The following is a 17,348-nucleotide window of genomic DNA, read 5'->3' on the forward strand; positions in this document are numbered from 1 at the left end:
CCATCATTTCAGATTATTTCAATGCCGGGCCTCAAAATTTCCTATACTATTCCATACACTTTGACTGTACCTTTTAAGAATGTTTTACTCTATTCTTTCTAATAGATATTATTATTTTATTATTTGTAATTAAATCACATAAAAGTATCCATACATTTCAATTTTATTATTATCATCTTTAATTTTAATTCTGCTGGAGGCTTTGAAAATGACACACATGAGCTCACACCCAGAAGAATCACACAGAGTCTGCTTTATGTCTAAAGTAATTTGAGCCAAGCAGTAGGATGCAACATTATTGGAGCTTCACTGTGCTTACTTTGCAGTCCAAGATGCTGAGTTTTTGTGTGAATCCCTGCTTGATTGTTCTCAGAGTTCCAGTTACCCCTGGTACTGGCTCATGTCTGTTCTCCACATCCTTCTTAATCTTGATCTCCAGAACCTTAGCTTCCTTTAATAATTATAATTGCTTGCACATATATAGCGCTTTTCTGGACACTCCACTCAAAGCACTTTACAGGTAAAGGGGACTCCCCTCCACCACCACCAATGTGGAGTATCCATCTGGATGATGTGAGCGCAGCCATAGTGCGCCAGAACGCTCACCACACATCAGCTATCAGTGGGGAGGAGAGCAGAGTAATGAAGCCAATTCATAGATGGGGATTACTAGGAGGCCATGATTGGTAAGGACCAATGGGAAATTTGGCCTGGACGCCAGGGTTACACCCCTACTCTTTACGAGAAATGCCCTGGGATTTTTAATGACCACAGAGAGTCAGGACCTCGGTTTTACGTCTCATCCAAAGGACGGTGCCTGTTTACAGTATAGTGTCCCTGTTGCTATACTGGGGCATTAGAACCCACATAGACTGCAGGGTGAATGCCCCCTGCTGGCCCCACTAACACCTCTTCCAGCAGCAACCTTAGTTTTTCCCAGGAGGTCTCCCATCCAGGTACTGACCAGGCTCACACCTGCTTAACTTCAGTGGGTTGCCAGTTGTGAGTTGCAGGGTGATATGGCTGCTGGCTTTAGCACTAGAGTTGCATCATCTGGGCTTGCCTCATTGATGAGAAGGCACTTGCTTTGTTGTTTGGAAAAGTATGTCTAGTCTGTTGACTCCCAGAGTATGATAACTTTGCAAGTCTAACATAAGCCACATGTCTTAACCTTTTATGGACTGAAATGCTTCCATTTTGTAGATCTGTTCAATTCTCACGACTCAAAGACCAACGCATGCAGTGAGCAACCCAGTTGTGGCACTTTATGTCTGTACTGTAGGTGCTAGTTGAAGTTGAGGCAAGTTACTGTTAAAAGCATGCATTACAGTTACAAGTTACTTACGTACCTGTATGTAGGGGATGGATTTATTTGAATTAATACAAAGTTGGGCAAAAAGGCTTTCAGAACACAATTAGTTACTTTTCATAGTAAACATACAGTATACACACATAACAGTTACTGTTTACTTTGAAAACATTTCTGCCAACATGTTGTTTAATTTAATATACACTCTTACAGTATAAATGTAAAGTGAAAGTTTCAAGTATGAAAAAAACAGTTTAACTAATCAAACATTTTTTTTCTAACTAGAGCGCTGATTGCCCCTTATTTCAGTCCACCAGTTTATGTCTAAGCTGTGTGATTGTGTGGCTACAGTGGGTTTTTGATTGTTTTTTTTTCTTTCTTTTTCAGGAGTGGGAGTGGGTTTTTATTCTGGGAATTTATGGAAGGGGGAGGGAGGAGGAGGTTGTTTTGTTCTTATTTCCGATTGTTGTTTTTTGATTGTTTACAAAATAAATCAAAATATTTCACTAGGGACAACAATATCGCAGGATTGAATGCTAGTGAATGCTTGGAATTCTTGGTTAGAAAAGTTTGGCTTACCTTGCTTGGTTAATGGGTAGCTTCCTGGCCAAAGGACAAAGACGTTCGAACCCCATTCAGACTTAGTGAACCAAGAGGTAGCTGCAAGGTGGAGATGGGGCGGAGGAGGAGTGCTTGACATGACTTTGAAGGGAGGCGTTTGAGTTCAGTTTGGTGGTGACAATGAATAGATGCACCTGTATTGTCACAGTTGATTGCATTGTGTGCATTCTAAGGGCTTACAGGGTGCTGTTAAGTGTCTGCTTTCTAATTATAATTTTTCAATTATTTATTTAAATTTAAATTTTCATTTTAAATGCACTAGACAGATCATTAAAATAATGTAAACAATATTAAGAAAGTGTCATTAAGCTCTCAGCATTTAAGTGTTTTTTGAAAAATAATTTTGTGATTGAATGTCTTTAGTTGCAGGGTACTGAGTATTTCTAGTGCTGATTATTGGCTATGTGGACATAAGACATATCACATTATTAAAATGTGATATGTCTTATGTCATTCATTTGAAAATGAAGAATAAAAGATTCATTTGTGTGTGAATCATGAATTTGATTGAATCATAAGGAAGTTTCAAAAGGAACTATTGAACAGAATTTCATTTTATTTTCATTAGTAGCTATTGTACCTTTCCTCTTCACATAGTGTAGCCATTACACAACACTGCTGCTGCTGTTACATGTCAATAGCATCAAAAAGCTGCCTACTGCCTCTCAGAGAAACTCTGTCAATAATATGCATTCCCACTAGCTTTATGAAGGCAACCTAGGGCTAATTTCCATGTCAAACAGGTTTCCATCAATGAGATACCACAGAGCTGCTCTCTTGTGGTTGATGACCTGATAAATGGGTTATCTAGTGAGAAAAAAAGAGATTTTGTCCTTTACCTTAATATCAGACACAGTCTGTAACCCCCCTCCCCCATATACACACATTCCAAAGAACCAAGTAGCATCATCTGAGAGATTTAATTCTTTTCACATCCATTCGCAGATGTTTTACATATTCAGGCATAGACTGAAGCAAAGCGTGTCAGATGAGCATAAAGTAAATCAAAGTGTCAATTAAAAGAAGAGTTGTTTTGTGGCTGAACAAAAAACAAGGTAAAGTTCTTTCATATGAGACCCGGGATAAAAGCATTTGCTGGCCTTGCAGGCCTTTGCTCCATCGCATATATAGATATATTTTACAGTATACTGATAAGAGAAAGTACAGGACAAGTTAATTATGATGTAATCTAAACATTGCGAAAACCAATTTAACTAATTAGTTAACACTAATTTAATGTAAACACTATTTTAACACAAGGACGATGGATTAGGCAGGCCATTAATAGCATGAGATCCAGCTGTCCAGTTCATCCAAAAGCCCACTTTAATGGAATCTGGGTCCAAAGTAACCTAGCAGGCATTCAGACCGATCAACAAACGTTGTCAATCAGAGCCATATTACATTCTACCGAGTCAACAAATAAGTTAACAATCTTAAAATAAAAGAACGTATTTGGCATCCCTTCTTAAATCAAGAAGGCTGAAAATTTGATGTTGTTGGGCTAGTGATCCTGCCAGCGCAGCACCAAGGTTTGCACACAGTGAAAAATGATTAATATCTAGGACAATCTTTTAAAGGCAGGATAGTGGCTGTCATTGCATGATTTGATAAGGCACTCAAAATCACTCACAACTAGAGCTTATCAGAAACAGTGGAACAGTACAGCTAGGAAAGACATGTTTGTCTATCTGTAGCCCAGATGACTGAATCCTGTGTGTTCCACCGTTTTACCAAACATACATTTGTAGTCTAAGAGAGTCTTCTATATGAATCCTACTAAAGCGGCTAGTTACTGCAATTCTTCTGTTCTACACTCCAAAAAGACAGTCCTGCAGCTGATTTTATCAGTTTCTGAAATTGTTTCCAGTTGTCAACCATGCTCATAGCTCATTGTAAACAATCATGTGTTTTGGTTCTAGTATCTTCCTATGGTTTTCCCATCAGAGAGACTTCTGTTGCATCATTACGTTCTCAGAGTATAATGCCAATAAAAAATGAACTGGCCCCGTAGCTTGGATTTCAAACCTAGCAAGACCTTGGTTTCTCATTAAAACCTACCAAGGAAAAGACAAAAGCATCCGAAGCCTCGACAAACGCTTGATTTTTATGGGGTTCATACAGTGTCTTATTATTCTAACTATTGTATCCAACTGTGACTGGATATGTTGACTTACAATATGTATACATTTAAGAGCGTAATAGTTTTACATAAAAGGGTATTGTTCACAAGAAGTAAAAACACCAGAGAATTAAATGTATTAAAAAGTGTTTATCGAGTGCTTAGTTTGAAGATGGGGCTCACGATTTGCCTCGGCACATTTGGCTGAGGGCCAAACCCCTGGCTGTAGGATGAGGAGACGAGAACTGCTGCAAAGGTGGAGATGGGGTGGAGGAGGAGTGCAAAAGACAAATATGAAGCAAAGAAGGCTTATGAAAGTTACTGTATTTATGTTCTTTTTCTAATTTAGGAAAATATCTAAGGAATGATTACACGTTAGAGAAACTGAGGTAAAATTAAACTTGGCTGCTGTCATCCCCCCCAACTCTCTTTTTTGTACTCCATTTAATAGGAAAGAGTTAAAAAAACTGTTGTTGTTTTTTTCCTGGGATCCTTTTCTTTTTATGTCTAAACACTTTGACTTGTGTACAGAGAGAGATTTCTTTAATGATTGCACAGAACTTCCTTTTAAAATGTTCCTCATATTCTTCTTTTGAAGCAAAGTGCTTTTGGTTTATGGGACAGATGGGAACAGCAATATAGTAGCCCTTTGATGTCTTATTATTGCAAATGGCAGTTCAAGTCAATTAACTTTATTTCTTTCCTAATTGCTAGAGCAAATAAAACCTTCATAACTGTGCAGGTGAAATCTTTAACTCAGTATTGGAGGTCAAACTTGGACTTGGCTTAATTTGTAAAGTCTTTCTATTAGAGTTCCATTATGGCTGCCATTTGACTTCATGCCCTGATATTTTACAAAGTAAATTATGTAAAAGTAAGTTATCTGATACTCACTGCTTAAGATTACAGTATAGAATCATGTTTCCTAAATGCAAAATATCTTCTCCATAGTACTGGAGATATAAACCTTCAATTGAAATTTAAAGTTTGGGATATTCCACTGTGAATTTTAAAATATATAAGTAGTAGTGATACTATGAACAAATAGAACTTTAAAGATACAAACGTGCTGATTGAGTACTAGGATAAACTCTTGGAAAAATAAAAGTACAGTACAAATCATAGTTGATATGCATGAAAGGAATTCAGCTACAGAGGGGAGGTTTTCGTGGAAAATCTTCAAATAAACAGTCTCACTAATAATTTGATTTTTTTTTGTTAAATACTATTTTAATTATCTATATTGGAAGATGTGTATTCACTTAGTAGCCCTGGTAAGTTGAAGTCCTATTCAAATGGTCTTCTGTGGTTAAAGGTGGCTTTGTGAGAAAGACACTATGTTGGTGTGAAACCCGAGACAGTGGTGTGGCCTTGAGCCAAGATGTCCAATTGAGACAAGTTGCAGAATCGGAGACAGCTGCTCTGAATAAGTGTTTTGCTCTTGGAGGGAGTAAGGTTCCACACGAGGGAAAAGAGCTGTCAGGATAGGCTCTATGTTGAACTAGCCACTCATCTGGACTAATTAAGAAACGAGTGAGTGAGAGAGAGGGTGTAGGTGGGTGAACTAAATGGAACTCAGCAAGCCAGCTATGATGTTCTAGTCTTGAAGGATGAGGGGTAGTTTGTTTTTTGCCAAATATACATGTATTGTGCTGCCTGAGGAACAGTAGCCTGCTGAGCACCTGAGGGAATACGGTATTACATGGAAAGGTAGCAGTGTATCTTCTCTTCACAGCTGGGATAGGGGAGTTTAGATGGCACAGGATGAGTTTGCCAAGTAACCTTGCCCTAAGAACTGCAGAGCAACAGGCAGCTGAGAGCAGAGTGACTGACCCTGCCTGTTGCTGTGTCAGGGGTGTGTTTTTTACAGATAGTTCAAGTAGTTAGGTAGGTCAGCATGCGTAGGCAGCAAAGGAACAGGTAAAGGCAGACTCCATGCTGAAAAGAAAAGAGACTCAATGTTTCAACTGTGGAGCCTTCTTCAGGAGTCATGAAGAAGAGCATTGCTTTGGTACAGTGGTAATGCTGTGTGCCAGAAAGTCCTGTGTTCAATTCCTGGTCAGAGTACAAGTTTTATTTCTAACAAATAAAGACGATCTTCACTAAAATTAAAATTAAGTAAAAAATATGTACACTCTTTCATTTTTTACAGATAGGCATCCCTGGCCAAACAAGGTCAGCTAGAAAAAGAATGAAGTAGAGTATTAAGGCAAACAGTCTAAGATCTGGTGTTTTCTGATGAGACAGGGAATTATGATTAGTGAAGACGGAGATAACTAGGAACTGCAGAGTAAAATCAAGTTGAAAACTCTAGTGGCTGGTGATGATTGAAGACAGAGAGCAAGCTGGATGCCATAGAGCAAGTCAGAAATGAGCACTCCAATGCTTAATAACTGGTGAAGATGAGGTGAGCACCGTTAGTGCTGCATCATAAATTGAGAGTAGAGTCAAGAGAAGACCAGCAGAAGGAAGAAGTCTATGCAGCTTGCCACAAAAGGGAACCAAAACAAAACAACAAAACATTGAAGAAAGAGGACAGACCACTTAATACACTTAAAGATAAGGTGGTGTAAGGAAGTATAAGGTTGGTTAAAGAGCTTTATGAAATATGGGTTAATGCTGCCATGGATGGTAAAAAGAAACTTTTTGTAAGAACAATCTTAGCAGGTACATTTTATATAAACACTATGGATCAGTGTTTACTAATAAATCCCTGAATGCACATGTTAAATAGCTCTGTGGATGTAAAAAAGATTACTTCTAAAGCTATAAAGTGTAAACCTCTTAAATGCTCCAAATCTAAAATAATACCATGTTAGATGGGAGGATGAAATAAAATAACACAAACACTTACAAAGACTTATGTTAATCCCATATTATGCAATAAAGAAATTGAAACAATATCAAAAACAGTATAGCAGTAATAGAAATACAAAGAAGACTTCCCTATTTATATTTTGTGTTTGATACAGTTTTGATACCGTTTCAAAATATTTGACAAAAGCAAAAGGTATAAAACATGACATCTGAGTATTAATACTTTTTTCCACTGGGTAGTCAATGGAACATATAAAACTTGACTTCTAATGAATTCTCTTATTCTCAAATTGCAGTAGAGTCCTAAAAAGAATGTCAAAGTTATGAACAGTTTTTTGTGACTCTGTTTAATTAGTTTTTCTTTTCAGAGATTATTAAAACTGACTGAATTGAATGTGATATCATTGGGAACTAATTGCTCATTTTGAAAGGAAGGTGGTGATCATTTCCCCTTTTATGTCTCTTTTTCCACAGACTATGAGTGGTCGCTTTTTTCCCTATGATGTTATCCTAACAGATGCAGTCCTTAGTCTGGATGAGGATACTGTCTTGTCAACCAATGAGGTACAGTAGGCTTTCTTTACATCTACCCATTGTGATAGTCCTCCTTCCCACTAATAAGACTTATTGTATGTTCACATAACAGTGTATTACAGAAATAAAATTACTTAAATCCATGAATGAAATGCACACAATACTGATGCAGTTTTATAAAAACTTTAAAACTACGTGATTTATATCATTACAATATTGGTAATACAGAATTCAGTCTATTTATATGTGCATATAGTATAAAAGTTTGTTCTGGCAATTACTGGTGCAGGAGAAGCTACTCCAGCCTATATGCCTGTAAGTGGATTGCCGAGGAAGCAAAAGGTCTGTTTTTGTGAAAGTAGGGAGGGAGAAGGAGTGAGAGAAGCACCTGAATAGAAAATGCTGTGTAAGTAATATTCAAATACCACTATGATTTACCTGGAACATAAGAATGTGAGTTGAACAAAGGACTAATTTGCGGATCTGGGACTATGGCTGTGTGTGTCCCCATAGTTGTTTATGTTTGCTACAGTGTTCTGTTTGGGTTCCAGAACAATACCATAACTGCCTGGTTATAGTGAAGAAGTGGTAGCCAGGAGCTCAACAAGTACTGTAGATAGGCTGTGTTTTAGTTTCTTTTCTTTTTGCCTAATATACACTGTTAATAAAGAGCAGCGTTAAACTCTTAATGGTTTGCCTTGGGGTGTGTGTGTTGGGTCCTCTTATTTATGCCCCCTGCAGCATCACAATGCAGACAAATGAAAACCTTTGTGTTAGTGAATGTTGCATGATGTATCATTTTAGATGTCTTCTTGCTGCCTAATTCCAGCAGTCATGTAATGCATTAATGAGCTAAAAGACAACGGAGAGGAGAGCTATAGTAAAACAAGAAAAAATAAAGAGTACCGGTGTCTCTTACAGTATCCTGAAAGTACACTTTTTAATAAACTTTATTATCTAGAGGAATATGTTGATAATTAACATTAATTCACCATATGTCAACATGTTTTTTCTAATGGTTGGGAAGTTATAAATTTAGAGTTAGGTTTAGTTACAGTTGATTCCATAGAGAATGGAATTCTTACATTCCATTGCAAAAAGTAAGGCAGCAATATCTCCAATTCTTAATTTTTTTCCAATAACATTTGCCCAAGAAGGGTAGAAGACCTATTCTAAATCCACACAGAAGAAAATGACTATCTTAATATCTGAAATGAACCTGTACTCAGAGCAATACAAATTTGCTGGTAGAGGAACTTTATTGTTACACAAAACGTATCCACTAATTTGCTTTATACTGTATGTGTTGTAAAAAGAATATGCATTCATCATTTGGCAAAATTGCAAGACGTTAATGAAAGCCTATATTAGTCCAAGTTATTTCACAGGTTTTATAACATTAACTCTACAGCAGAGTTTTCATCTTTATAGAGATATTAAGGGTGACAAGTTACAATTAAAAAATTCTGGAGTGATTGTATAAGTGAAGAACAGCTAGAAAAACTGCACATATTTTTTAATTAAAGGTACTATATTTAAATTCAAACAAATTGACTAGGTTCCTGGAAATATTGATGGATTATGTTTGTTTTAAGAACAAGGGAATAAGGTTATTAGTTGTGAAATAAAAGTTAAAGGTGCTAATTAAGGTATTCCATATTAGTAGGAATATGAATTGATGTTGGATTTCTTTTTTGTTGTTTCCAAAGCATGCCAAAATTATGATCCCTAAAGGTTTTACTATATAAAATATTATTCCTTTATGTATTGTTAAACATATCCTTTAGGAAACCTGAAATATATATTATTCATAAGTATTTTATTTTATTTTATTTTATTAAAGGCAATGAGTCAATTTTCACCCTTGCCAAGCCAAAAGACCCACTTCCTTTTATAGTTATACAAGATTACAGATTACCAAACATATAAGATCTTATTTTAAAACTGTGTAGACTCTGCATAAAATCTAAAAACAATATTTGCAAATTCCCCATCTGCATAATAATCTGTTTCAGTGATTGCCCTTTAAGCATTGGAAGCAATATAAATGACAAAATAAAAAATAATTTAACAGTACTTTTGTTTGATCATATTGCTTTTAAAATCGAACAGGAGGGCAATTAGACTGTCTTCTCTCACATATATCATGTTACATGTGTAGAACAGAAAATAAAAAAGTAGGAACATTTTCAAACAGATACTGCAGAATGTGCATTGGTTGACTATCTGTCTTTAAAGCCGTATGCTTTCTGAGTTAAACATCATACAGTAGGTGTAACAACAGTTTTATTGCTGAATACCAATGCCATATCTTATAACTAACAACTACTATGAAGACATGAAAAAATTGACTACATGAAGTTTTGTGATAGTGCCACATTTCAATCCACAAACTTTACTAAAAAAAAACAGATTGCAATTCAATGATTAAGCCAGAATTCATTGGGTATGAGACAAAGACAAAGTAAACCCCAATGCAGGATAAAAAAGCATACAGAAACTGGGAGTCATAAGGAAAGAAGCAAAGATGAGAAACAATTAATGCCATGAGAGTTTTCTCCTCCATAGAAAGGGAGCTCAGAATCTGAACGTAATTTGAGAACTAAAGAGACTGACTCTATGCCTTAAGTAAGGGACATTTTTCATAATTGTGGAAATATTGATTTTCTATTTTTGTAGTATTGGATTTGTACTATTCTATGAATGGTATTACTATTATTACTAAGCTGAATTAAATCTCCCATTTTGTTTTTCATGGATTATTTAAACAAAAAACAAAGAGGTTCCCATTTGTAAACCATGACTTTAAAAAATAGCCCTGAGTGGAATCTTTTGTTTGATGAGACACAAGTTCCCTCTTTTCCTTTTATGGCATATTGGCCTCAGTTGCTGGGCATCTCTAAATATGCCTTCGTTATATGAGGTGAAATTGTGTGTTATTGTAAATATTTGTATTTTTTAAGATTTCCACCTGGTTATTACTTTGTTACCATGCTTTTTTGGAGAAACAAAGAAAACATTTGATCTCCAGTTATTCTCTAATTATAGCAATTGTATAATTAACTATTTTTCTCACATAGCAAAATGTTGTCAGCACCTAATTTGAATCTGATTTTAAATAAATTATTTTTCAAATTTTGTAATTTTAACCCTTCTCCCATTTTTATAACAGTACAAAGTGAGATGGCACAGTGGTGTAAGTAGCTAGTGCTGCTATCTCGCAGCTCCGGACTCAGGTGAGGGCTAGGGGAATGTGGAAAATAATGAGATAGAGATACCTGGGGATCAACGGGGAAAAACATCATTTGAATGTAATTTGAACCCAAGTGGTGAGCTGCTATTGGATTTACACTATGTGCTATTCATGGATTGTTCATAATGAATAACATGTTTAAACTCAAGGCTGCTCATAAGTGTATCTGGTACCACCCCACCTTAATGTTAAGGTCGATGTCTCAGGTCATAACCATATCATCGGACCTAATGCTGTATGTTCTGCATACTCAGGTGAAGAAAGGGACAGAACCATTAACTGATCACTTAGTGGCAAGTTGGAACCATGGACATGAGAGGCAAAAAAATAGTACACATCACCACTAAAAATCTGTTTTCAGAATTCACACCATTAAGTTGAGTTCACTCAAGATAAGCTCTAGACTCTGTTAAGGATGTATCATGTCTCCACTCTTACCCATTATTTTCATGGACAGGATCCAGTTAAGGTATGTTGCAGGTCCCACTAAACTGGTAGCATGCTGTTGGAGGATCTATGTACATAAACACCCTGTTATAAGGTCTCTGAACCCTATTTGCTGTAAACGTAATATCATAATTTTGTGGAGAATTCTGATTCTGGGGCTGAGGCCAGACCATCTATGGTGTTATCAATCTCCCCAACCCTAATTTTGTCCGTACCTGTCCTTGCCCCACCAGATTCCCCTGTAAAGCAAACATTAATGAGGGGAGATATGAGATGAGACAACCATGATTTACCATTCTAGCCTACACAAGAGCACACCTGCGTCTCCCTTTCAAACCTAAGGTAATTCTACCTTTAGCATCGATCTTGCCATAACCCTATCATGTCTTACCAACTAATTTGCTGATTTGCCAACTTCTGGCAAGTCTGGTCCAACACAACTGCAGCAGATCAGACTCTAGTGTAAAAGCATAAAACTTAATTCCTCTCTCACACTTATGCAGCATAACCCAGAAGGCTCAGAGAAACAGCTGCTTCATTATACATATGAACAGTAGCCAATTTTAGGCTAGTTTTTTTCTAGTTTTTTTTTTTCCATTTTTTGCACCTCAAAATCTGAGGTCATGGTTGTCTCCCAGAAAAAGTGTATTTTTCTATGGATAGCAGCTGCCCTTAGTGGATATTTGTGACATACCTATGGTTGTTTTTATTAAGTGATCGTAGGTGATAATGATGTTGGAAAGTGGACTGGTGTTGCATTAGCATTGTAGCCTGCAAAGTGGAAGCTGAAGTCTCATATGAGGTTCTCAGTTTACAGGTCAATCTACATTCCTATACTCAAAATTTTTTTAACTATAGGTGATACTTAAAAATATACGATCATGATTACATATGGCAGCAGCAGTTCCTTGCTCAAGGATTCAGATACACTGGCACTTTAAAAAAGCATGTTCTTCAATAATGTTCAGCTGCAAAAGTTGTTACTCTCTGTAGTAAAATGACCTGTTCAGCTATCTGCAGGATCCTCAGAACAGATCCTGAGTCACATTCCCCAGACAGCAATGGGGAATGACCTGCCATTCTGAGTCACCTGCCCCATTGGTGAAAGACATTTGTATTGGTAACAGTCAAAGCAGTTAGCAGAGGCTTCGAGTTGGCCATCAACTTCTGCTATCAAGGAAGAGTCCAGAGCCTGTGTTATGTGCTGTACCTGAGGGAGAAGGGAGCAAAGAAATGACCAAGCCACAGAAAGACGTGGGGACATTGCTGAAGTATTAGACATTGCTGAAGTATGAGTCTTGTGAGCAGGTTAGGTGTAAAATTGTTTCTATAGAGGAAATTCAAAAAAGCTTAGCTATAATTCAGATCTATGCACTTTTGTTTCTATTTTGTTAGTTAAACACATGTTATAAAAGATAAAAGATGTTGCAAGAAAACTCCATGCACTGTTTGATCTTGACGGCTTTTTAAGACATTAATAATTCTACAAAACTTTTGCATAGCTATACCCTGAAACATTATACTTGGACAAAAAAGCTTGTGGAAACATTTTCTCTGAAAAAGTAAGATATCTCCTACAAAGGTTTTGAACCTGATCAAAGATGTCCTTGGAAAAGGCTTTCTACAGGCTTCAGTTACAGCTTAGCTTTCCTCATTTGTCATTTATCTTAATAGAGATTTTAACAGACATAATTAACTGAGAAATAATATTAATGGGAGAAATTGCAGCCTGTCAGAAGTGATATGGAATGCAATCAAGATACTATGGTAGCTTAATCCCAACAGTCTCGTTTATTGGCATGACATCATAAGTCATGCACAAGACCAATATCCAACTAATTATTGGTAGCATACATAAGAAGATACCCTTTCTTTTTTTAAATTGCGAGGGTCATTTCTAACTCTAAATGAATTATTTCCTTTTCTACATCGTACAATACAAACTATTTCAGGAAAATATGTTTCAGTTTTGGGCTAATGAAGAAAATCAAGAATCTGCACTTACTGTAATACATTAATACTTATTCACATTTGTACAAAATATACACTTGGGTTTCAGTGCTTTTTCAAATATCATTAAAACGGTTTTAGGATTGTACTCACCCCTGTTGCTAAAGGCGAGACTGACTAATCGCACAACCACCATTTACATTCAATTCATTCATAATGTTATGTTCCTTATCTCAGTCTGTGAAGGTAACAGTTTTAAAGTGGTGATTGGAAAGATGACATGACTGAGCTGAATGGTTGGCTTTTGCTACAAATTTAGAGGATTAAGAATTAGATGGTCTTAAATTGATGACTAGAGGTGAATACATTATTAAAATAATTTGAAATGGTTTCAAATCCATTTACATCCATGACTAATCATGCCACAACCTAATCATTTTTTATCATGGAGGTCCACCATCAATTTAAATGTCACTAGTGTATCACATTTTGTGCTGTAATAAATGTGCCAAGTATGGCCAAGAATTGGATAGAAACTTGTCTAGACCATATCTTTGTGCTCAAGACCTACAGTACCTGTACTGCTCTAATAAGCCTAAAATGATTCTTAAAAAAAGATGTAGTAAACAATCAGTCATGATCTACAGTAATGTTTGCAATTCAAACCATGTAAGGATGTTAGAAATAAATAATAATTCTGTCCGGAGGTTAAAAATGGTCATTTTCCCAACATTTGGACACACTTCAATTGTATTTTGTGGCATAACAGAATCACAAGTCACTTCATAATTATGGTTTCTTGTGTTTGAGTGCTTCACATTCATTCATTATCTGAACATGTACGTATTATTCCAAAATACTCGCAATGCACAACAGAAACAACAGGGAGTCATCAAAGTATATTGGATTGAAAGATAAACAAACAGGAACAAAAATTTTAATCTGTCACTTCAATAATGCTTTTAAGACATCAGATGTGGCAAATGTGAATTAACTGCTTGTTAAAACTTATAAAACCCAAGTTATAGCTGTGTAGATTGAAGACATGAAGAAAAAACCAACAGAATAGACTTCAGCCAAAACTCTAGCCACTTCATGAACAGAAACATGACACAATTTCAGAAGTTTCCTGTTACATGTAGCTCACCAAGGAATATCCATATGTATGCTTAATTAAGCAATTGGAATTGACATATGCAAGTCCCAGAGTGTATTTAATGTGTAATATCAATTGTTCTTCTTTCTCTCTTAGGTTGATTTTGCCTTCTTTGTCTGGCACAGCTTCCCAGATCGAATAGTGGGTTATCCAGCCCGTAGTCATTACTGGGATGGCAGTAAAGGGCGTTGGGGCTACACTTCCAAATGGACAAATGAGTACTCTATGGTACTCACTGGAGCTGCTTTTTATCACAGGCAAGTATTTAAGAAAATATTTCGTAAGGTATCAAAATCATTTTATAAGGTTATCACAATAACATAGCTTGAAAAATGTGCCCAAACAGTAACCGAAATGTTATTGTTGTTGCAAGGTCAGTTGAAAACACATGTTATGGTACAGTGGGACTTGTTATCATCTTTTTGGGTTTCTGCTACAGGACTCTTCAGTCAGCTGGGCTCATAGTCATTAGGCAATGTGTACCATTGTAAGTACTGTTCATTTCAGGAACAATACATAACGTTTCTCTGTGAACGTCACCAGCTCCTAGCACAAAATACATACAGTACCATACATTGTAAAATTAAAGTATATTACACTGAAATATCAGCAACAACCATAAGTGAATATGCGCCTGCATGGGTTTATTTTGCCTTTAAAACAATTTTATATACAGTATGACCCTGAGGGAAAGTTAAAATGAGTTTTAGTTGCAGCCTTAAATTCCTTAGAGCATTAATGTTTTACTTTATTAGTTTCGACAATTGATAACTTGCAATTCTGTTAGCACTGCAAAGTTCTGTAATGAGAATTGAAAACAAATTCTCCAGTTATGTAAATATGTATTGTTAGTAACCTATATACAGTAAGTCAATACTTTTGGGTTTTACTCATATGTATGAAAAACAAAAATGAACCACCACAGCACTTTTAGTATTGTTAAGCAGAGAACAGGTTCTTTCTACAAAATGTGGCAACCTCTTAGTTTTTCAGCGTCTAATACAACCCAGATGGGATTTCCAGCCAGAGTAATTGTGAGTGATTTAGAGGCAGAGTAGGAGAGAAAAAAATTAAAATTAATGAATTGAAGAAAGCTTTTGTATGTGTGTCACTGAACATCTACAGGTACATGAGATAACTTTTTTTAGATTACCACATCTGTCTCTTTGGCTTTTGAGCAGAGAACTTAGAGGGCATTTGAGGTTTAACTTTTTCTAGATAGAAATAAATCATGGCAAATACTGTATAAAATTAAATTGCTTTGGCCATTTCACAGCATTCAAAACATAACCAACTAAGAAAAAACTTAGGCTTAACTTATATGTTCTCAAGGCAAGCAATTACAAACAGCTGGATGACTCCTCGGTGTGATATAGCTGTTCCTTTACCGATTAAATGGTCTTGAAATTGTTATGAGAAACACTTTTCAGAATAATGGTGACCAAGAAATCCAAGAGAACTGTGGGAAATGTTCACATTAAACTGTTATCACCATCTTGCAGTACTATATAGTCTTCATTATTCAAAGTGATCTTTTTGTTTTCTAAGACAGCATAAATATAAATAGATGAATAGATGGATAGATGGATGGACAGATCAACCAATTGCTTACAATTCTTGCCTAAATTAGAATGAATTTGCAACACTGCAGGCAGATGTCAGCCATGCTATGGTATAATGCCATATGGGAGAATGTTATCAGTCCCCTGCCTTCTATCCCCATCACTGGTGGGATTGTCATTTATTTTTGACATCTGTATGGTGCTACGATGGTACTGTCAGTGGTCACCTCACAGCCTTTGTTTTGTCTGGCATGGTGGAGGACTTTCTTTTTAAGATTAGAATAATTGGGCTTCGTGTGCACAAATCATTACTGACTACGTTCAAAATAATATCCATATCTTACCTCGACCAGCAATATACCCAGACCTATTGCCTGTATCACTCTTTTTGACATATGATACCATTACAGAAACTGGGTTCTTTTGGGGAAATGTGAAACAGCATGAGATGTTGCTGCCACACCTATACTGCTAGTAACGTTGGACCGATTACTTTCTGATGTTGCACAAAATCATCTGAAAGCTTTTAATATCATCACTATATTACTTTGGTGAAAATCTGTTCCGTCATTTCTAGGGGCTTAAGCCCAGTTTAGAGATGGGAATATTCTTGCATTGAATTAAATTAAATTTGAATTATATAGAAAATATATGCATGTTTGGTTGTATGTTTGCACCCTTGCAGCACTGGGGTCCTCGGTTCAATTCCTGGGGCGCTATCTGTGTGAAGTTTATGTGTTCTCCCTGTGTTTACATGGCTTTTCTCTAGATACTCCAGTTTCCTCCCACAGTCCAAAGATATACTGGTTGATTAATTGGCTTCTGGGAAAATTGAAAGTGTTTGTGTCTGTGTGTGTCTTGCAAGGGGCTGGAGTCCCATCCAAGGTGTATCCTGTCTCATGCCCATTGCTTGCCGGGATATGCTCTGGCTCCTCCATGCCCCTGTATTGGATAAAGCCTGTTAGAAAATGCATGTATGGATATAAGCATTTTGTTCAGTGCAAATACAGTACACTAGGTAGATTCCAAAGGGAGCTACTGTAGGAGCTTCTAACATTCTAAGACTTTAAATTATCTCAGAAAGTTAAGTGCCCTCTCTGACAGAATTCTCTACAGAAATTCTCTGACAGAAATACCACCTATACCAAACAGAACTTTTAGCTTTTCTGAAATTGCTTGCATTTATACAGCACTTTTCATCCAAAGGGATCCCACAGCAATTTACATATAGAAGGGGATCCACTTCATCCACCAGTATAGTACAGAACCCAACTGGGTTGACAGTATCATGCCAGTTATCATGCCAGTTGTCACCAACACACAGATCACTTGGAGAAGTAAGCAATTATTGCACTGATTGAACACATCACCTAGATTTATCTTTAACTGCATCATCAGGTAATTAGTAATAAACTAGATTTTTAAGCCATTATAAAAAGTTGTCAGATTTTCACAGTGTGAAATGAATGGTTTATTTTTAGAAATATTGCCCAGTGTTCTTAGTTTAGGAAAGCTAAGCTAATACATTTCTCCTGATTATCCACATCCATGTTTTCCTAACAGCTTTATTTCTGCTC

General features: G+C 36.4%; 1 protein-coding gene across 1 annotated transcript in view; it reads left to right on the forward strand.

Moving 5' to 3' along the window:
- The window catches only part of LOC102698389 (exostosin-1-like), a 396,583-nt gene that overhangs the window by 352,353 nt on the left and 26,882 nt on the right, over positions 1-17,348 (forward strand). The window contains exons 9-10 of the mRNA XM_006625674.3: positions 7,344-7,433; positions 14,306-14,466. Coding sequence (XP_006625737.1) covers positions 7,344-7,433; positions 14,306-14,466 — 251 coding nt within the window. The remainder of the gene's footprint in view (positions 1-7,343; positions 7,434-14,305; positions 14,467-17,348) is intronic.

Source organism: Lepisosteus oculatus, chromosome 2 (genome assembly GCF_040954835.1).
Source record: "Lepisosteus oculatus isolate fLepOcu1 chromosome 2, fLepOcu1.hap2, whole genome shotgun sequence".
Classification (NCBI taxonomy): Eukaryota; Metazoa; Chordata; class Actinopteri; order Semionotiformes; family Lepisosteidae; genus Lepisosteus; species Lepisosteus oculatus.